Consider the following 23,880-nt stretch of genomic DNA (forward strand, 5'->3'; position numbering starts at 1 on the left):
TCATCGCAGGGCCAACACAGATAGACAGACAACATTCACACTCACATTCACACACTAGGGCCAATTTCGTGTTGCCAATCAACCTATCCCCAGGTGCATGTCTTTGGAAGTGGGAGGAAGCCGGAGTACCCGGAGGGAACCCACGCATTCACGGGGAGAACATGCAAACTCCACACAGAAAGATCCCGAGCCTGGATTTGAACCCAGGACTGCAGGACCTTCGTATTGTGAGGCAGACGCACTAACCCCTCTTCCACCGTGAAGCCGCCCAAAATTATACAAAGCAAATATTATCATACTGTACCTCCTGTGCTTTGAAGACCTTCTTGTCCGAGAAAAGCACTTCATTCCACACCACCTCCACGCCCTCCTCAGTGTCCATGGCCAGGGAAGCGCTTTCCACACCTGGAACATTACCTTGACTCACCTGCAAGGGGAAGAGTACAATACTAAATGACAGCATTCCAATTGCAAAACAGTGACCATAACCATGTGTATCATGCATTGCTCATTTGTGTTTCACGTCATATACCCTGCTCTAAACCCAATGGTTTAGAGCAGGGGCGTCAAACTCATTTTAGATCGGGGGCCACATGGAGAAAGATCTTCTCCCAAGTGGGCCGGATTGGAAAAATCCCGGCACGATAACTTAAAAATAAAGACAACGTCATATTATTTTCTTTGTTTAAAAAAAGAACAGGCACATCATGAAATTGTACAAATCATTATGTTGGAATTTTTTTACACTTACATGTTGCGGTTAATAGTATTCTGTCTTTATTTGTCATTTATATTTTCTGAATAAATTATGTGATAATGTTCATCAGTCAAGTCATTGGTGTTTTGATTGATTGATTGAGACTTTTATTATTAGATTGGACAGTTCAGTACATATTCTGTACAATTGCCCACTTAATGGTAACACCCGGATAAGTTTTTCAACTTGTTTAAGTCGGTCCACGTAATTTTTAATCTGTGAAGATTTAAAAAAAAAAATTAAAATCAAATTACAGTATAATCTATGTAGTTTGATAATTTTCCTCGATTGATGTACTAACATCATGTGGTTTATTTTGTACATATGTAGCATCATCTAAAAATATACAAAGAATTGTTATTGCGACATCCAGTAGACACATTTAGAACGGCTGATTCTTTCATTCAAATATTTCAGGTTAATTTCTATACTTGGCAAATTCATCCCGCGGGCCTAATCCTGCCCTCGGGCCGTACGTTCCATACCCCTGGTTTAGAGTATTTGAAAGCTCAACTCCTACCTTGTTTACTTCCGTGACAACGCCCAGTTTTGTAGTCAAGCAGATAAAATGCAACAAACATGGAGCGAATGTTTTGCATTTTCCCATCTTACATTGAAAATGTTTGAAATGGGTGTAATTATGAAAAAAATATGGTGCACGGAAGTTTTTTGTAATATCCACAAAGTTCAGTGAGCAGGTTGTGTTATGTGTGACCATGTCTGTTGACTTTTTATGCTGGTTGCAGTCTTTTAGCACCATGAGTGGGAAAAGATGTTTGGATTGGGTCATAAAAATGCATTTGCTGCTCTGAGTAGATACAAAAATCAATTTGTGGTCATTGACCTGATTTAATCATGATGCCCATTAGATCACAGATGGTGGCAAAGTTGTAGCATTTAGACTGGCAGACATTTAACATAAAGGTGAAGGCATCTTGTGGGCCCTACTCTTTAATATCTTGTGAAGACACCGGCGGGCCGTAGTTTGGATAACCCTACTTTAGAGCGTCGAAGACATTATTATGTAGACTATATTGTACAGTGGTACCTTGGTTTTTGTACGCACCATTTTAATTCAATTGTTTTTTGCATGTAAAACTACAATTATTTTCTCTAAAATGTATTTTAAGGTAATATAACTTGGTATCTGGAACAAATTAATTAGATTTAAATTATTTTGGTATAAACCTCAGTTTTTGTTTGATCTATTGAAAGGGATTATTAACAAAACTTAGGTACCACTATAGTGTATGTATAATACCATCTGTTATGCACTAATCACCAAAAATTATTCCCGGGCGGGGCCTTGCTGCTGCTCACAGCTCCCTTCAACTCCCAGGAGGTGATCAAGTGGGTCAAATGCGGAGAATAATTTCGCCACACCTATTGTGTGTGTGACAATCATTGTTACTTTAACTTTAACTACACAGTGTAAGGAACGGATTAGGGATGGACGCTATCGCCTAAAATCTATTTTGCGATATATGTTGCAGCCTCCTGCGATAACAATATACAGGGTGATCCAAAAATAACACGCCAAAATTATCACTCGAAAATGAAAAACAAAAGAAAACCTAGCTTGAACACGTGTTGTACAGAACTTTGAGCATTCATTTGCTTTACAAGTGCTCAATATGGCCACCACCTGCAGCACGGACAAAATCAGGACGATATGAGAATTCCTTCCAAACGCTCCCTAGGATGTCGCGACCCACCGTGTTGATTTCTGCTGTTATTAAATTCTTCATATGATCGAGGTTTTCCAGGACTCTTTCCTTTACACAAGCAGCCAGTCTCTTTTAACTGTTTAACCCACCGTCGAAAACTCTCACGATGGGGTGGATCAATGCCAAAATCTGCTCTAAAAGCACGCCGCACCGTGACAAGGCATTTGTTTTTGCAAACTCAAAAACACAAAACGCTTTCTGTTGGAGAGGCACCATTTTGAGGGTAAATAAACACGTGTTCTTCCTACAATTGAACGGCGCTGAAAGATTTACATGACCACAACGGTGAAATTGTAACACAATAAAACTTGGATAACTCCTGTATTAAATGACCATTGATTCAGTCTATTACAATGCTTTAGAACTGAATAAATGCGTGATGATTTTGGCATATTCTTTTTGAATCAACCTATGCTTGTCGCTGTCGAATTGGCAGGACACATCTCGTAAATGTCATCAACTTGCATTATCACGATATAACGATAGTATTAAAAGTTCTATCGTCATCCAAATTTATATAATTTATATTGTGTGTTGTGAATATCGCGCAAACCTTTGAAGGAATCTGATTACATTTTCCAAACCTTTGCTGAGAAAACTGTTATAATGTGCGCAATAAAAATACAAATGATTAACAGGGAGATAATTATGTTGGCCCACCCTTCCAATCTATACACCCAGAGCTACGGACTGAAACCTTAACGCAAACCACACATTTCCAGTCACTGCCTTTAGGCTGAAAGTGCAAGGCAGCAAAAGGATGATATCTTCAAAATACTCAACGAAAAGCATATCTGAGAAGATTACACACACACACACACACACACACACACACACACACACACATCCTTTCCAGTGGGACTATAACGTCTGCCACAATCTCTGTATGAAGATTAATGAAAAATAATCACAACCAGAATCAATGCATGGCTGGAAGGCAACATGCCTCTGCCTGTGGCAGTGTCGAGTGAAACCCTAAAGGCTGCTCATAGCCACATATTAGTGCATCATATCAGAAGGGCAGACCTGCTGCCTCCTGGTACTTGCAGTTGTGGCATGTCGGCCAGTTTTGGCTTAATTTTCCAAACAAGCCTCCATAGCAATGCAAATAATTCCTGGTAATCCCACTTCTCGAAAAATTGAGGGAGAAAGATTTTTTCTTATTTCCACAAAGAGACCAATTTGAATCACCCAAATGGGAAGCTACTTCACGTCAGAGAGTAAACAATGGCGAACCACAGGGATCCCTCATAAATACCCCTAGGTTTTATAACAAAAAAAAAGGATGGTTCATTGGTGAACATTTATGTGCTTATGTGTCAGGCCTAATCTCTGATTGAAGCACTGTTAAAAAATGTTTGATATTCAGAAAGTAAGTTTGACAATCCTCTATCATTACAATACCATCAACCTTGTGACATTATAATGACAGCCCAGTGCTTATTTTGATCACTTGGATAACAAGGTGGTTCTTAGTTTATTCAGACGTCTCCCTATGTCCACTATTAGCACTAAATACTAGTCATTGATAGGCGCCACAGAGCTCACCCTTGATGATGTCACCGTGCTCGCCTTGCCGACGGACGGAGATGAAACCACTTTTAGTTTCCAGTCTAACAGGAGTGTGATTGTTTGGTGGCGCCTCAGCCAGCAGACCACATCAACCACTAAAATCTGCTATTAATTCTGTCATTGCATCCCCTAAAGTGTAAATTAGCAGGGTGCCGCAATAAAAAAAATTGTGATTTCAATGAAACTTTGCATAAAGTTTCTCCCCAGGCTCAGAAAGGGTGCAGACAGGACACATGACTACAATTCACTGGGAGATGAAAATCTGATTATTAGTGTTACTGATCTGAAACTGCACTAACAAGCAACAACGCAGGCAGGGATCCATTGCCTTGTTGTTGTGTCACTTGCCTTCAGGCGTCAGGGTTTGGCTGTTTACTTTCTCTAGATGTTGAAAAATACTTATTACACAACCTGCCTTGTCGCATGGTTAGAGGGTGCTGGTGTTCTGTTGCATGATCATGTTAGCGTCAGACTGGTACACAAGTCTCGCAATCTGATTGGCTGGCATTAGGGAGGGATTTCAAGTTGCTGTATTCATGACACAACACAAACTTCTGTTCTGATAAGTTCTAGATCATCTGATCTTAGGAGGTGAAGTATTTAATAGTGAAAGCACCATTGCACTGATTTTCTTACAGAGCTTTTTTGCTGACTAAAGCATTGCATCAGTTAAAACAAAAAAGCTTAACTTTTAAAGCCAAAACCAGAGAGCTGCTGTGCTTGAAATGAATCAAAAATCCAAAGCGACTTTGCCATGTTAGCACGCTCTTTAAATTCTGTTTTTTATTCCCCTATATGGCAGTCGTTAACACAAACTATAAAATGTTGAAAATAAGGAAAGGGCTTTAATTATTTAAAGTACATAGGGAAAAATAAAAAGTTCCAAAAGCTGTCCGAGGGAAAAAACTATGAAATTGGGGGTAAAAATAACGAGAGAAACCTCAAGAAGGTCACTCACGGGATAAATTCCTTGGGGAAATATCGCAAGGTGGCGGTTTAGGTGTTTATTGAATATTAACATTTTAGTTTTTTCCCCTAATCTTAACAACATACAGTTAAAAACTGATCACATTGATGGCAGAATAAAACACTCTATTTGGAGTTAATATGTTGTATAACAAAAGTTCTGTCTAACACTTAGCCTTTTGTAGTATATACAATCCACACTCAGAGATGTCTCACACATCCTCTGCAGACAGGTAAAGCGTGTGGAGGCCACTGCGGTTGTCACGGCGATAATGAAAGGAGATCTTTGTCTGAGAGTCTGAGTGGGTATACAGTGTGTCTCAATAGTGACAGCCGGCAGTGTGGCCCACTGGTTTGCATACATCATTGCCTACTAGCCTCGTCCTACAATCCAACCGCCGCCACGAACCCATACGCCGCACGTCATAAATATTTCATATCTATGCCAGACAACAGGCTTAATCCCATGAGAGCAACGCTGACGTCTCCTCGGGCGTTGTAAATGAGGCTGTATTGCTTTGTCTTTCTTCAGAAGCTGCATAAGAAATGTGAAGAAAGTGATGTTACCATGTGCAAATGCATTGTTTTTATATTAATGCATGTACAGTTCATTTGAAATATTTAACTACCCAACCTGTTTTCCTATAAGTAGAAAAGTGTGGCACACAGAAGCTAGGGAACATTACATGTGTATGTGTATGTTTATGTTGATGTATTAGCAATAAATGACTATAAAAAGACTGACAGAGTTCTCATTGCTCGCCTCCTTCCCGCCTCTTCACTATGTGCCATCAGCGCCAGCACCCAGAGCCACTGACCGTCTGCTGACCTTCACCCACCAGTCGCCTGAGCCGCTTCCATCACACCCTCCCTTTAACCGTCTATAGCCCCGCAATATCACATAGAGAAAGCGTGTGTCCAGCGTGATAACACAACGAGATGTCGGATGAGGGACAAAAAATAATAAAAGCTCCCTTTCAAATCAAAATATGATGAATTTTACATCCTCAATGTTTTGTCGTGGTTCTACAATGTTTTTTTTTACTTGTAGCAATAAAGACATTCATGATTTTATTCATTGGCAGCACCCTTCAAAGGGTGTGGAAGTTATAAAGGCTCCAGTAGTCTGCTCCCTAAACAAGCTCAAACAAAGTACACATTTATACCTTGCAGTGATTCTCAACCACTGTGCTACAGCACATTTGTGTGTTGTGAGAGATCTAGGGGCTTCATGTAGATTTTCAGAAAACAGTCTCAGATGTATTAAAGTGTGCTCAGGCATTACTCCAAGCACATTTCTTTTTTACATTCCAATCAACGTGGAATTTAGCTCACATGTTGGAGTACAGCTGGCCACTCCCTGTCCACTCCCCCATTTAAATACGCAAATCATATCTAAATTAACCATGAGCCTGAGATCCCACAAAGTGCACAAACAAAAAATACAAAGATAATGAGCAAGACAGCGAAAATGTAGGAATTTATCGACAAGTAAAGGCGCGCCAAAACATACTTTTTGGCACGCAGTCCTCTGGAGTTTCCAGTGAATGAAAGAGGGTTAGGTTAGATATAATGTGTGAGACTGTCAATGGTGTGCAATCAGAAAACTGCACATGGGAACAAATAAGAAATAGGTGGTACTACATTAGGAAGAAGGTTAAGAAGAAGAAGGATATGGCCAAAACAGGCAAGGGAACCAGAGATATGTGTTCACCCCGTATAAATACACAGATTATTTGATGACTCATATTACCCTTAAAATATAGTATAATTTGTTTAATTTACAAAAAAATATGTTTATACATTAGCCTGCTCAGAGCCAGATTAAAGTATTATGGGAAAAGTATGTAAAATTGGTGTGAAATATTTTACATTTGAACATGCCAGCATTTCTAAAACTACAGGAAAGACTAACTCTTGTTTGATTACTAAATTTATTATTACAAGACAGGAGAGCTTATTTGCGGTAGCAGCCACATGACACACAATCGGGCCATTCCTCCACTGTCTCCAGTGCCACAAACGGCCCGACTTGCATAGCTATGCAGGAGTGTTTTAAATGTAGATTAAAATAATCATGGGTTCCATTTAACTTTCTATGTGGGTAACACAAGTAAACATGGATTAAAAAAATCCATGTAACTTTAACTGTTATTTATAAAAAGGTATGCAGAGTATGCCAGTAAAAACTTTCCTGGACACTACTATATAGTGAGGTATCAGATGTACAGTGACATGAATACTAGCTTTGAAATTAGCGAACACTTTCATAGAGCCCAGGAAACCACCTGAATGTTTTTTGAAATTACCTGTGCATGATATATTACAAATTACATTTATGCAAATTGACCTCCGCCCACTGCCATAGAAAGTTTGTTACTTTGTAATCATGTTTAAACTGTGAGCTTCAAGTAAACAAGGGGTAACTTGAGAGATGAAGGGACATTATGTTACAGTACAAGAAATAGATACAGTAGTAACCAAATGTGAAATGTTATATAGTAAATGTCCTTTACAATTGATGGGATATGGCTATAAATGCTCATTGTGACTTCATCACATGAAGTTGGCAGCGGGTGGTGTTTTGGCTCTTCGGACACAAAGCAAAGGTCAAGGGCGGTCATTGGGCAGATATTAATTAATGAAATTTCCAGAGCTCAGTCCTCATCACATCTTCATTTTCCCGGTCAACTTTCAAGGAATGCAGCCGAGCGAGGCAGCGAAAGGCACGTGTGTAAATGAAACAAGTGCGCTGCATGGAGGGTCCTTCACGAGACAGTCTCTTTCAGCTTTCACATTTGCAGCTGAGATTACTGCAACTGTCCACGATCCTATTGTCACCGGGACAAAGCCGCAGATTTACAAGGCCGGCAGGGGAGGGACGCATTTAAAGCGTGGCGAGCTGCACCGACCACGACGTGACGAGCATAGCAAGTGTTGAGTGGCTTTGTTGTGTACGAATTTCACCCTTTGCTAGAGCACACTGATCTCCAGAAATTAGCATTTAATCTGCCATCTCCGGGACAGGCATGACAGACATGTATCCACCGTCAATGCACACTTTCAAGTCCTGAAAAGCCGGATGAGCAGCAACTGAAACCTTTTGAATACCTATGTCACTTTTCAACTTGGCGCGCATATCATATCGAAAAAGCAGAGCCAAGAAACGTCTGTGCACATTTTAATTAAATCTTGACTTTTCAGATTTGTTTCAGTCACGCCCTTCTACTTCCACCAATCATTCAGGCCTAGATCCGACAATGTTTTTTATTTACTTAATCAACAATAGATAAGAGCCCTTTCTAAGCAAGACCAGTCTCTCTCTACAAGTTATCACCGATTCAATAAATAAAGTGGCCGTAGCACCACCTTGAGTACTTTTCTGCATTGTACAATCAAAAGTGTAGCACTTAAAGGTCCCAATGTTGCCCTACTTACTGTGTCTGCAATAAAGGCATTAGTTAGCAACAGTGCTGCTTCTGTGCTGCATTTGAAATAGTTCGGAAATCAGAAATATCCCAGTTGGAACTTTTGTAGGTCTGAACTTCTAGTCATGTGTAAACAAAAAAACATGTCTGACAACCGTGCTTTATTTGTGAGGTGCATTTCAGCAGTACCAAGCTTGTTTCAATGCTTCATTCTGTCATTGGTTAAATAATTTAGTCCAAAGTTGATTTCTAGTTTAAAAAATTCTAATTGTAGGCGTGTGCATCAAGGTTCTGCCAAGAGAACATGAAGTGCCGACAGTGTGAAACACTCAGCAGGACCACATGGCTCATGTGTTTCCACGACTGTTAAAAAAACCTGTTGCCTTAACAGATAAAACCTTTTCCAATTATGCTATCAAGTCACCATTCACTGGTCTGGCTCCACTTTGCATAATTGGATAAAGGGGATGCGTTTATCCCACCATACAGTTTAAAAGAGTCATGATGATGACTTTCTGTCCTGTTAGCCATCTAGGAGCTGCCTCCCCCACTGTGAGGAGAGCGGAGGATCAGGCTGAGGGTTTAACACAGATTGGCCTTTTTTTAGCCAACGGCCCAGTTCCAGGAAAACAAGCAGCACTTCTACGAGTTCTCCAAAAAAAGGTGTTTTTGTTTTTCTTGCCTATAGCTGGCTTGCCAACCGTTACTTTACAAAATGCAATTGACTGTGGAGTACTTGGAGCAGCAGCAGTGTGCCTGCATTAAAACGCCTTCCTAATGACAAAGCAGGGAATGTGAGTGCGGCCTTACTGCAGTGCAGCGTTTGTAGTAAAGATAAGGGGAAAACAGAAGGTGACTCAGGTTAAAAGGGAACTGCACTTTTTGGGGAATATTGCCTATCATTCACAATCCCTATGTAAGACAAAAATGCAAATGTTCTGTTTTATGCATTCAAAGTAATAAATAAACATTAGCATGAGTCTGCTAACAATGAGGTCAATGGAAATCATCTATTGCGCCTATAAAGCCCTACAAAAAACATGCAAAAACCGCCAACAATACCCCATTTACATGTTGTGACTTGAATATTAACCAAATATTAATATATTATATTATCCATCCATCTATAAGCACTAATGCCGAGGAACTACTATTAGCAGCGCCATGATCACAGAGAGGTACCTCGCTGATGTAGCGATTGACATGGTGAGCTGCTGCATCCACTTTGAGTTGGTGAAAGTTAATTCTAGATAATAAATCATGCCTCTCTCTTGTATCGTAGAAGGTCGTGGCCATAAACTGAGAAGTTGGTCAACTCCGACCGCCAATTTAGACCAGAAGATCACGAGAAAGACATGTTTTTGACCTGCGTGAGGATTATGATTATTCCTAATCCAAACAGGAAGATATGAACAACCAATCAGCCGGCATCTCAGTGGGCGCAGACACTGTACACTTCCCTTAATAATAGAGGATAGTAGGGGTGTAACGGTACACAAACATTTCGGTTCGGTACGTACCTCGGTTCAGAGGTCACGGTTCGGTTCATTTTCGGTACAGTAAGAAAAAAACTAAATATACATTTTTGGATTATTTATTTAAAAAATTTGCTAAATCTTCCACCAAAAATATTTTTTTTAGTGGAATATTTAATGTGAAGTAATCGGAAACTTAGATAGGTCAATAATTCATAATAACATAGATTTTGATTTAATGTTATGTTTTAAGCGATGACAGTTTGAAAGAAAAAAAAACAGCTCTGTTTTATTAGTCAACGTTCCAACTTTTTCTAAATTACATTTAGCCTTTTAGATTTTTTATTTCACTTTTATTTACGTTTTTGATTATTTTAATAGTATTTTTAGAATGTGCCATGGGCCTTTAAAACATTAGCTGTGGGCCGCAAATGGCCTCCGGGGCACACTTTTGACACCCCTGCTATAGATAATAAAAAATTAAATCTGATTAATCTATGGATAAACAGTAGAGCCTGGCGACGCATGCTCATTTATCATAACGCTCTCGCTCTCTGTCTCTCCCTCCTCCCTCACGAATGTTAACGCTGCGTGCACCACTTTTTTTTTGTTTAAACCCCTTCTTAACCCTGAAAGTACATTGAAAATACATGCGACACTAACTAAAAATGCCGGACATTCGAGGCATTTAAGAAACTCCACCTGGACAGCTCCGCAAAGAGGACATATCCCGTGAAAAGAGGAGGTGTGGTCAGTCTATCATAGCTCAGTCGTTGCTAGCATGCCGTGTGTTGTTGTTTTTTTGATTGATTGAAACTTGTATTAGTAGATTGCACAGTACAGTACATATTCCGTACAATTGAGCACTAGATGGTAACACCCGAATAAGTTTTTCAACTTGTTTAAGTCGGGGTCCACGTAAATCAATTCATGGTGTCTCGGTGTGCACTGTTTACACAACGTGCGGTGCGCTACTTAATATGTCAGTGTCGTTCGGTACATCTCCGAACCAAACCGAAACCCCCGTACCGAAACGGTTCAATACAAATACACGTACCGTTACACCCCTAGAGAATAGTAATAATACTAGCTGGATCTACTTATCACTGATCAGCTTCTAAAACTTATATCTTATCCTCCTTATATTCAGGCTCAAAAATATAACGTTCTGGATCATCATTTGTCCCAAAGTAGATGTTGTTGGCTCTCATTAAGTCTGCCACGAGTAGTTATTGTTAAAAGAAATAGCGAACGTTGTGATGCATCCGTGAAACTAATGCGCTGCCTGATGTTAATGAGAAAAATAAATATTACATGTTAACCTGAATGTAACTGTTACTACAATATATACTGTACATTCTTTAAGCATGCAACTTTGGAGGTTTTTAGAGCGCTTTTTAAAACATTTTATAGGCAGACTTGAGCGAATCCCACCAGCTCCATTGTTAGCTGACTTTTGCTAGCATTTATTTACGAGTTAGAATTAATTCAATAAAGAAAAAAAATGTGTTCTTTACTCACATAAGGATTGTGAATGATACAAAAAAAGGTGTCGTTCCCCTTTGAGACTTGACTATGCTCATGTGGTTGTGCTCATTACACAGGGAAAAGTACCCAAACAGCACAGTGGCGCAGAGGACTAACCACTTTCTGTATTGTTTACACATCCAAATTAGCCAAGCTCACTAAGAAAGCCCCATGAAGTATGTATGGTAAGACAAATATGATAAGAGACCAAATTATATTAAAAAATAGCTGTCTTGCAGAGTTTCTCTCCCAAAGCTGTTTGCAGCCTAAGAGGTTTATAGAGCTTATCCTCTCAAGCGACGAGACGGAGCTCCTGGAGTCAATCCTCGCGACACAGACAACTTCTTGCACATATTTCATCACCGTACTCCTATATAGCAATGAGGCAAGCCTTTAAAAGTTATGCCGGCACTGAGAGAGAGAGATATTTGTAACCCATTTGTAACCCTAGAGGTGCACACAAGTATAAATATGAAAAACATTGTGCAAGTACCAAAGTTAGTGGGTGACTGTTCGGATAGGACAACACTTATTCCATATACCGTAATAATAATCAGAACAATAATGTAATACGTGAAGTAACACCACCAAACATTTAAATTCTGAAAGCAAAGTCATTTTTTTTATCCCACAGCAGATTTTTGGCAATTTCCGCTTGTGTGGCACAATTCAATTATTTCATCCAAGGCAACGGCTTTGAGGTAATTTATGCATGAGCTGCGTGTGTATGCGCTGGTATTGTTGGCCTTCTGGAAAGCTGTTCCCTTATCTGATAAATAAACATCTGAGAACAAATCACTTTGCTGTTTATTGCAGTGTGGACGTTACTCCTGCAGGCAAGTAGAATGGAAATAAGAGCAAATGTTTTGACAACCAACAAATCAATTGATCAAGTTGTCCATATTAAAAATGAACACATCCCATAAAGTGGAATATTACAGAGGAGCCCAAATCTGGCCCAGCAAGTCGTGTCGTTTGGCCCGCCAACGGGTGGATTCGCAAATAAAATACTATTCATAATGACATTTTTTAGCTCATAAAATCATTAATGGCATGTCTGCAAGGCTAACTAGTTACTATCTATTGAACGTGACAATCTCCACAACCTTATATATGACTTTGTGTTTGACTGGTACTTTTCACTTTAGCCCTTGGATGAAAAAAGTTTCGGCACCCCTGTACTAGTAGCTAAATGGAATGCTAATTCAGGCGCTAGTTTAGATCTTTAATGCACAAAACTATGAGCAGGCAGGAATGTTAATTTAACAAGTAAGTATTTTGGGAACTCGGTTTTCGTATACCCCAATTTTTGCACGATTTGGCTTTCGACGAAAATGTTTGCCAAAATTTGACCCCGGTTTTTCACTGTGCTGGTTATTTATTTTAATATATACGGTCAAAAAATATGTGTTATCATTTGGTGGAATGGAGTGCCCAAAAGAATAATGTTAAATGTTCATTTATCAATTTAATGTATTTTTAATTGTTTTTTGCATATCAAAGTATAATTACCGTATTTCCTTGAATTTCCGCCGAGGAGCTAATTAATTTAACACCTCTTCTCACTCCTGCGCTTACCAAAGGCATGCGGTAAAAGTAAGCATGAGCTAGTTATTTTAAAACCTCTTCTCACTCCGGCAATTACCAAAGACATGAAGTAAAAAGTTGAGTATGATGTAAGCTTGGACCTTAAAGGCCTACTGATATGAGATTTTTAAACGGGGATAGCAGGTCCATTCTATGTGTCATACTTGATCATTTCGCAATATTGCCATATTTTTGCTGAAAGGATTTAGTAGAGAACATCGACGATAAAGGTCGCAAATGGAGAAAAGCCAGGCCTCTACCGTAAGTCGCAGACGATGACGTCACACGTGTGGGGGTTCCTCACATATTCACATTGTTTTTAATGGGAGCCTCCAACAAAAAGTGCTATTCGGACCGAGAAAACGACAATTTCCCCATTAATTTCAGCGAGGATGAAAGATTTGTGTTGGAGGATATTGATAGCGACGGACTAGAAAAAAAAAAAAAGTAAAAAAAAAAAAAACGTGATTGCATTGAGACGAATTCATATGTTTTTAGAGACACTTACTAGGATAATTCTGGGAAATCCCTTATCTTTCTATTGTGTTGCTAGTGTTTTAGTGAGTTTAACAGTACCTGATAGTCGGAAATGTACGTCCACGGCCAGGTGTTGACGCGCAGTGTCTCGGGGAAGTCGACGGCAGCTGTACAGGAGGCGCAAGCTCAGCTGATATCCGGTAAGTGGCGACTTTTTAACCACAATTTTCTCACTGAAACCTGCTGGTTGACAAGTGGTCGGCATCCATGTCCGCTGTGATCCATAGTAAAGTTTCAACTCCGTGAATTTTAAACAAGGAATCACCGTGTGTTTGTGTGGCTAAAGGCTAAAGCTTCCCAACTCCATCTTTCTACTTTGACTTCTCCAATGTTAATTGAACAAATTGTAAAGGATTAAGCAACACTGATCTCCAAAATACTGTGTAATTATGCCGTTAAAGCAGACGACATGTAGCTGTGTGTGTGCATACTTCCTAAACACCCGTGACGTCTTGCGTACACGTCATCATTACACGACGTTTTCAAGACGAAACTCCAGGGAAATTTAAAATTGCAATTTAGTAAACTAAAAAGGCCGTATTGGCATGTGTTGCAAGTTAATATTTCATCATTGACAAATAAACTATCAGACTGCGTGGTGGGTAGTAGTGGGTTTCAGTAGGCCTTTAAATACTACTGAATAGCTCTTAATTTTCTTCCCTTTATGCGATTTCAAATTACCGGTATTGAAATCAGCCTCCTCCATTTTGAAAATGATGACAGGGGAAGTGTCACTCGTGACGTCACGAGTTTTACCAGGCTGTAATACTATAAGCATGCGCTAATTATTTTGGGAAGCGAGTTTGACCCGGCAGTAATTGCCCTGCGGCAATTCAAAGAAATACGGTATCATCCATACAGAGGTCTACAACAGAGGGTCCGCCACTCCAGGGGGTCCGTAAAGGTATTGCAGGGAAGTTGTGAAATCTCTGGCTGATTAGACTTAAAAAAAAAAAAAATTATATCCCTGCCGCAATTTTTCAAAAACACTGTAATGTAGTTTAGAAATGAAAGTGCCATGGCCACCCTACATACTGGACTGTAGAGGTTTTAAAATAAAACAACTAACACAAATAATTATTCTATTTATGTTAGCATTTAAGGTAGCTAGTGATTAGCAGCAGTAGTTTCAGCGACGCTAGCAGCTAGCAAGCAATTTGTGCGCTGGTTGCCAGCTATTAACGCCGCTATACTGTATTGTTTAACCATCTCAGTTCACTTTAGGACCAGTTTAATTTAAAAGACAATTTTATACAATATATATAAGTATGGGACACCTGCTCCATCTCTCCATCAGTTTGAGGACCCTTAGCCAGCAAAACATTGAGGATCCCTGCTCTGCAAAATTTGTTCCCTCTTGATATTTTTGGATGCCTGGAACAGATAAACTAGATTCGTAATTTTTCTTATGGGTAAAATTTCTTCGGTTTTTGTACAATTCTGTTTTCGTCTAGACTGTGCAATCTACTAATAAAAGTATCAATCAATCAACCAGGGGTTACCAACCTTTTTGAAACCAAGAGCTACTTCTTGGGTACTGATTAATGCGAAGGGCTACCAGTTTGATACACACTTAAATAAATTGCCAGAAATAGCCAATTTACTCAATTTACCTTTAATAAATAAATCTATATGTATATATATATATTTCTGTCTGTCATTCCGTCGTACATTTTTTTTCTTTTTATGGAAGGTTTTTTGTAAAGAATAAATAAAACACGAAAAAAAATAAAAATACAAATTTGAAACATAGTTTATCTTCAATTTCGACTATTTAAAATTCAAAATTCAACCGGAAAAAATTAAGACAAAAACTAGCTAATTCGAAAATTTCTGAAAAAAAAAAATATATATATTAACGGAACATCATTAGTAATTTTTCCTGATTAAGATTAATTTTAGAATTTTGATGACATGTTTTAAATAACTTAAAATCCAATCTGCACTTTGTTAGAATATATAACAAATTGGACCAAGCTATATTTCTAACAAAGACAAATCATTATTTCTTCTAGATTTTCCAGAACAAAAAAATAAAATAAATTCAAGACTTTGAAATAAGATTTAAATTTGATTCTACAGATTTTCTAGATTTGCCAGAATATTTTTGAATTTTAATCATAAGTTTGAAGAAACATTTCACAAATATTCTTTGTTGAAAAAACAGAAGCTAAAATGAAGATTTAATTTCAAATAAAAATGAAAAATGTACTTGAACATTGATTTAAATTGTCAGGAAAAAAGAGGAAGGAATTTAAAAGGTAAAGAGGTATGTGTTTAAAAATCCTAAAATAATTTTTAAGGTTGTATTTTTTCTCTAAAATTGTCTTTCTGAAAGTTATAGGAAGCAAAGTAAAAAAATAAATGAATTTATTTAAACAAGTGAAGACCAAGTCTTTAAAATATTTTCTTGGATTTTCAAATTATATTTGAGTTTTGTCTCTCTTAGAATTAAAAATGTCGAGCAAAGCTAGACCAGCTTGCTAGTAAATAAATAAAAATTTAAAAAATAGAGGCACCTCACTGGTAATTGCTGCTATTTGAGCTATTTTTAGAACAGGCCAGCGGGCGACTCATCTGGTCCTTACAGGCTACCCCCCTGTTGGTGACCCCTGGTCTAGACACTCAGAATGAAGGAAAACCAAGGTACTATTGCTGTTAGCTTAACCTCTAATCCTCACGACCATGGGTCAGGGAAAATGAATCTGTCTTTTGCAGCTCACTTCTTGACTGGCAATGATTCATAAAACAGGGCGGAATCTTCTGGCTTGGAAAGGAGTTGTGCATTAGTGTCTCATGATTGCGATGCAGACATCCTCAGATGCAGTCAAATTGTGCGTAATGCGCTCTAATGCGCCTTTTGAGTGTTGCATGGCTTTAAAAACAACGCAAAGGCCTTCATGGTAGGTGTGGCCACGTTCAATAAGTCATTGCTTGGACAGCTGCAAGGGCAAGGTCCTGCACCGCCCTCGAGATGCAGGGGGTGTACAGTACGTGCACTGCATCTAGATTATAAAACTCACATTTATTGGTCCTGAGAAAACCACCTCAGAATCCCCTGGAGGCAGGCGGGGGGAAAAAGTCCAAATATCTCTTTTGTAATAAAGTTGAAAAACATAAAAACGTGATACCAAGGCAGAAAATGTTGTTGCATTCCTTTGCAATCCGTATCTTATTGGTTTTGCACTTTTGGACTTTCAAAGCGGCTATTTGTTTTGAACACTTCAAACATAATGGCTTTGAGACATTCTGCACAGACACTGAGGAAACATCCATGTGGCAAATGTCCGGCTGCAATGACAGGAACGTTGCAACAAAAAGCAGCGGGCTCCGTCCCATAGCTAATGGTAAACTTCTTCAGCAGCCAAATAGTGCTCTTATTTTTTCTCTCTGCACTTGATTAAATTAAAAGCTTTCACTTCCTTTGACAGAGAGACAGCTGTCAGGGTTCCAGGGTCTGATTTAAGATGTGTAGCGAAGCCAGATAACATAGTGAAGTGAATTATATTTATATAGCGCTTTTTCTCTAGTGACTCAAAGCGCTTTACATAGTGAAACCCAATATCTAAGTTACATTTAAACCAGTGTGGGTGGCACTGGGAGCAAGTGGGTAAAGTGTCTTGCCCAAGGACACAACGGCAGTGACTAGGATGGCGGAAGCGGGGATCGAAACTGGAACCCTCAAAATGCTGGCACGGCAACTCTACCAACCGAGCTATACCGCCCCACACACAGGGGTTTTTCTTCATGACCTTAAAAGTGTTTGTTTGAGCACCACACCTCAAAGAAATTGAGCTTTTTTTGTTATCAAAAAGTCAGTTTTTTGGATAATAATGGAATTTTAACATGTTTGAATGGAGGCCAACTTGAAGACAGACATAAATCAGATTTTTTTGGTTGGAATGCAGTATAAGTAAACAGGAAATCAGATTTCAAGGACATGATTTTCAGTCTTTAATTGCATGCTGGACATGGCTGACTAAAGCTAATCTCTGATCCTAATCTGAAGGAATTTCTCACTAGTCAAAAGATATGTTGTGACGAAAGAGCATACACGGATCACAAGGGAAAATTCACAGCGTCACAGCGTCACAGCTTTTACAGGTTGGACATGTAGAAACCGTGAGTAAATAACATCTTTGGGCGGGTGCTGCTGTTTTGCATGCTTTCTCCAAGCTGAGCAAGGCTTTTTTTTTTTAAGTGTCCCGCAGCATCCGCTAAAAAGACAACAGTATGCAGTATTTTCCAAAACATTCATTTGTGTTGCATTTGCTTTGCAAATTGAGCAAGTTAACCGTGAAATGTTTCCATACTTTCCATGTTTTTCATGGCTGTGTTGTTGCAGTGGCCATAGCTGTTCTTCTCTTCCTGTTGCTTGTCGATCGCGCTGACTTCAGTTGACTCGCATATATGTCTGTTTCCGCCCGGTTAAAAACACGAGCAGTGAGGTCATAAATGATTATCGACAAATGAATTGTCGGCGGAAAATGTTATCATTGATGACGACAAATTGTTGCACTAGCAAGAGACAACAGGAAAGCCCATATTGCTCTTCTCAGCGAGCAGCCAGTGCTGCTGTGGGCCTCTTTCCCGCCTACAAGCACTCACAAGCAGCTTTGTATTATTTGGGACATTTGAAAAAAATTACTGAAAAAAGTTTATTTGCAGTTCTAAACATATATGTTTAGGTTTAGTTTTTTTTACTTACTTTGTGTCGTACAACTAGGTATGCATACCGTTCAGATCTGAACTGACACGGTACCGATTCCCGGTATTCGATACTGACACTCGACTGTAACAATTTTCTGTACTTTTGTGTGTGTTAATAAATATTGTTATTGATAAAAACATTAATGGTTTCATTGCAAAGTTGAAAAAACAAGCGGATTATGATAACTCTGCGATGAGTTGGCGACTTGTCCAGGGTGTACCCCGACTTCCACCCAAATGCAGCTGACATAGGCTCCAGCGACCCCCCGCGACCTCAAAAGGGACAATCGGTAGAAAATGGATGGATGGATTATGATAACTGCAGTCCAGTATCGTTTCATCACATTTGTAAGTCTCATTTGCAGATATGACACTAAATTGCAAGTTCAAGATGTTAGATGGCCGTAGTGTATAGTTTTTAGTGTTTTGGTCATTTCGGTATTTGCTGTCAGTGGCGCCCTACAAAGTGTTAGTATTGTAAGTAGGGGTGTAACGGTACGTGTATTTGTATTGAACCGATTCGGTACGGGGGTTTCGGTTCGGCACGCGCGCGTACCGAACAAGTTTGGAAGCAGAAGTCTTCACAAGCTGCTCTGCTTTCTGCCTCTGTCTCAGCAGTGAGCACCCAGCATTGTCCCGCCCACACAACCATCTGATTGGTTACATACAAAGCCAATCAGCAGTGCGTATTCAGAGCGATGTAACAGCCAATCAACAGTGCGTATTCAGAGCGATGTAACAGCCAATCAGCAGTGCGTATTCAGAGCGGTGTAACAGCCAATCAGCAGTGCGTATTCTGAGCGATGTAGTCAATGCTTTAGCGTCGGGCAGAGATATTCGTTTAGCAGGGGAGCAGCCTACTCTACCCTCTACCCAAATTATACTAAACACTTCCCAGTCACAACTATTACAAACATCACTATGAGCCCGTTGACCTTCTAGAAACTTAAACTGCAGCTCAGCTAGCTCACAGTATAGGCTTGAAGTGAAGGCTAATTAGTTTTTAGCGTAACGTTAGCTGATTTTGCTGTGTGTGTGTGTGTGTGTGTGTGTATGTGTGTGTGCGTTGTGCGTGTGTGTGCGTGAGTGTGTGTTAGGGGCAGCAAAGCCCTGTCTGTCTGTTATTTCATTGAACTCCATTGTGTTTAGGGATGAATAGTCTCTCCTATTGCAATTGTACATTTTTTCAGTTATAGTTACATTAATCATTAGTAATGTAGCAGCCTAGTTTTGAATGGCAGGGTCCCTGCTATCACATGTTGATAAAAATAGAACATTTACATAATAAAAGTCAACTACAGGCTTCCCAAATACTGTAATAAACTAAGCATGATGAGTTGACATTAAACCGTTTCAATGGAAACGGTTTAATGTTGAACTTTTTATATGTAGAAGAAAGGTTTTTTCATTTTATTTAATTAAAGCAACAACTTGAGGCAGTTTAATGTGGATTAATGTGGGCAGAATTATTATAGTTTTCCCAATGTTAAAAGGATAAAGCCATTGTTTACAAATTTGGTAAATAAATAACCAAAAAATGTATATTTTGTTGTTTTCTTACTGTACCAAAAATGAACCGAACCGTGACCTCTAAACCGAGGTACGTACCGAACCGAAATTTTTGTGTACCGTTACACCCCTAATTGTAGGTATTGCAGTTTGATTGTAACGTGCTTCTTAGCTGTAGTTTTCAATATAAAACATTTGAAAGTGTTAAAATCAAAAAGTTTAAATCACTAATGCTAATCAGTAGCATGTCAATAGCAAAGCCAATGTGTATCAGCATCAAACTAGCCCTTTTTGGAATTTTTGGAAAAAAAGAGGTTTACTTAACTTACGTTAGAACATTTTTTGTGTCAATGGCTTTGTTGACATTGAAAATTGCAAGAATACCTAGAGGTCGTATGGCTGAGTCTGCTCTCAGGGCTGCTGAAGTGATTGACAAGTACAGACGTGCACAGAGCCAAATAAATTGACAACCAAGCGTGATGTCACGCACAACCCATGTGTCAAAAAAAGGCCATCGTTAGATTTTGCGTGAATCGGTTCCCAGTAGGACAGGCGGGATTCAGTTGGCGCCAAAAAAAGTACCGGATTTGGTAAGCATCCTTACTTACAACGGTTTTTCTCTCTCCTACAGCGTCTACTACAATCCCATGCAAATGCCTAATGACCAATAATGTAAATCCAGCGATTACATCATTTTGCGCCCATGCCACAAATAAATTGCAGTGCGTTGGGGAACTACTGATAAGCATCCATCGCACGTCTCAAACATCCGACTATATCTAATCAATCTAATGTTAGGCCGGGTTGAACACTTCTTGGCCATAAAAGACAAGCATGTCAGCACACAAGAATTGAGCCACTAAACAAATAATAAATCTGCTGGAGTGTCCAAGCCTGAGAGTCATGTAACCTGACAACCCACCAATAAAACAGTGGTGGTGGAATGCTTGTAATATTTTAACTTTTCTTCCATTAAGCAATGCATTATACATCAGTTTAAATGACAATTTTGAATTGCAAATGGTATCAGATGATTTGGGGAGCACATCTTTTGACAACCTTCTGGTGGGGTATAGTACACGCTATCATACCTCAAGGGCGGGCTAGAAATACTGCCATACGCTAAAGGGGCCCTATTATGCAAAACCAACTTTTGTTACCTATTGGAACCTGCTGTTGTGCATTTGGGATCTGCATAAGTCCCAAAAATGTGAAATTAAACTAGGGCTTGGTGATATGGCCTTTTATTAATTTAGGCCATGTCACGATACACAATATATATCTCAATATTTTGCCTTAGCCTTGAATTAACACTTGATGCATATAATGATGATTCTATGTGTCTACATTAAAACTTTCTTGTTCATACTGCATTAATATATGCTCATTTTAAACTTTCATTCAGAGAGGGAAGTCACAAATAAGTCAATTTACCAAAACTGTATTTATTAAACAGTTATTAAGCAGTGGCACAAACATTCATGTAATTTCAAAACAGAAATTGCAAGATTGTGAGACGTTTTAAAACAAGCTATTAGTGCAATTTTGTGCATGATGTCACTAAGATGACATATCAAAACAACACTAAATTAAAGTGCACTTTTTGTACAGAATGCTCCTACAATATTTTAAAATAAATAAAGTGCACTTTTGTGCATGATGTCACACAAGATATTTCAAAAACTGTAAAATAAAAATTAGCTGCATAATCGTAAATCAAATAGTGTATGTCCTTCGCTATGTGGTAGGTTACTGCGGACGTTGTCTCCTTCTGTTGTTGACTATTTTTTGTTGATGTGTAAATGGAAGAAATCAGGCTGAATTGGGTCAGTGCTGGTTGCTTTGGCATTTTGTTGGGTGTGGTACCAACCAGAGATGTTGACATGTGGAGTTTCAAGCACTCCTTATTCTCTAGAGCGTGACTTTTCAAATAATGCTACAAATTAGTAGTGCTGCTACTTTTTGTAGCAACACTTTTGCAGCATACTCGATATATTACGGTTTTCTTTCATAATCGTGAATGATAGGAAATTGTCTTTTTTTAAAGTGCACTTCCCCTTTGAGAACGGTCTATAAAACATAATAAATGCAAAATATTGACCGAAGAACAACAATTAAACGTTATGTAGAGCATAAGGAAATGTTTTAAATGTAGAAAAAAATCATAATATGAATATAAGGAAATATGAAAAGCTGTTTAACTTGCAGGAATGTGACACATGGATGTTGTGCTTGTGTCAAACCACCCTTTCAGATCAGTTTACCACGAAAATACATTCCCATGCAAATTGAGCAACATACTATAAAAAGTTATGGTCTTGACACATTTGTTACCGTCATGTGACGTCCTTCCTGAATGTTTCCTTTCTAAAAGCTCTACAACTGACTCAACAAGAGGGTTTTGTTTGTCATGCAGTCATGGCACTGTTTGATATCCTGTGGAATAATATTAAAAAATCAACAACAAAAAAAAAAGATTGCAGCTCCGTTCTACTGCTTCGTAACACTGACAGAAAAAAAGGGCCTTCCTTTACAGCCACTAAGATTAAGCCGGCAACTAAACCATGTGACGTGTGTTTATTTTAATTCCCCAGCTCAATAACAAATCAAGCAGCGCATAATCTGCCTGAACTATGACACACTGACTTACATGTATTTACTGTCTGTCTTCTGCTAGGCTTGTCGAGCGTGAAGAGAGCACGATTTAGATGGTGACTAATATTGCAGGTTTTGCATTTATGTCAGAGCGCCCATTGCTTTATTAAAAGTAAATGGCAGTAGCAATCCATATGCAAGCTATATTACGGTAGTTTAAAAAAATACATGGTGGAATTGAATGCGTCCAATGAGATTGCTCTGATGCCGCTGACAACCAGCATCTTTGGCATTGTGTAATCCTTGTATTTGTGCTTTTTTTACATGCAAGCGCACACAATTTACCGTGTTTCAAAAAGCGCTGTGGCAAGCAGAAATGCTAATTACAAAGGAGTCACATGATCTAATGACCCGGTGAAACCCACAGCTCTTATTGATGCGCAAAGCAGGGGGTGACTGGGAATAATGGAAACGCTATAGAGTAGTTAGATAATCAATGGGTGGAATAGCAGCAGGCAGGACTTGCGAAAGGCAGAGCGTCCTTTACCGTCAGATGACGGTGGAAGAGGCAAAGGAGTGTAAGCGAGAGATAACCTTCATGTTACAAGTTTTATCTGCAGCTGCCCGCTGTACAATCGCTGAGCTGTCCAAGGCCTTGCGCTCTGATAACGAATGGTCTTGTTCAAATAACTTATTTGCTTCGTCAAGGTGCACAGGACAGCAAAATTATTGAATTAAAATTGTAGCTAGCAGGAAAGTAGATCAACATAAGTGCTTTAAGGATTGCAAAGAAGATTTCATGGGGAATTCATACTGAGCTAGCAAAGATATTTTCGAAAAAGATTATTGATTGTGTTTTCCGAAACATTAAAGGTTTCAACAACTTTAACATTTGTTATCTGAAAACGTCTAAGACTTCTAAAAACTTATCGTACCTGTTTTCGGAAACGGCAAAGACTGTTTGTATTTTCAACGAAGCTAACATAGGAGTTTTTGTGATAGGAAGATTTTACAGTGAGATGGCGACTTGTCCAGGGTGTACCCCGCCTTCCGCCCGATTGTAGCTGAGATAGGCACCATTGATTGATACTTTTATTAGTAGATTGCACAGTTCAGTACATATTCCGTACAATTGACCACTAAATGGTAACATCCGAATAAGTTTTTCAACTTGTTTAAGTTGGGGTCCACGTTAATCAATTCATGGTAAAGTGCCCCCCGTGACCCCGAAGGGAATTAGCGGTAGATTTGGATGGATGGATGGATTTTACAGTCCTGAACAATGAAGAAAACAACCATATTTTTCAGACAAACGCTTTCAAATAGTATAGAATATATGTTTTCTGAAACATCTAACACAATGAATCTTCTACAAACCTAGCATTGGAGAATTTTGGAAATTTTATACTTCAAAGAACTTATTGCACCAATTTTTGGAAACGTCAAAGATAGTGAAAGGTTTTCCACCGCAGGAATTTTTTCAGGAACTT

The 23,880-nt window shown here is 38.9% G+C and overlaps 1 protein-coding gene across 2 annotated transcripts in view; it reads right to left on the reverse strand.

The window, feature by feature from the left end:
* The window catches only part of nrbp2b (nuclear receptor binding protein 2b), a 42,317-nt gene that overhangs the window by 12,437 nt on the left and 6,000 nt on the right, over positions 1 to 23,880 (reverse strand). For both annotated transcript variants that reach the window (XM_061921715.1, XM_061921716.1), the window contains exon 2: positions 305 to 427. In XM_061921715.1, the coding sequence (XP_061777699.1) occupies positions 305 to 427 (123 nt within the window). The remainder of the gene's footprint in view (positions 1 to 304; positions 428 to 23,880) is intronic.

This window comes from Nerophis ophidion, linkage group LG15, assembly GCF_033978795.1.
Source record: "Nerophis ophidion isolate RoL-2023_Sa linkage group LG15, RoL_Noph_v1.0, whole genome shotgun sequence".
Classification (NCBI taxonomy): domain Eukaryota; kingdom Metazoa; phylum Chordata; class Actinopteri; order Syngnathiformes; family Syngnathidae; genus Nerophis; species Nerophis ophidion.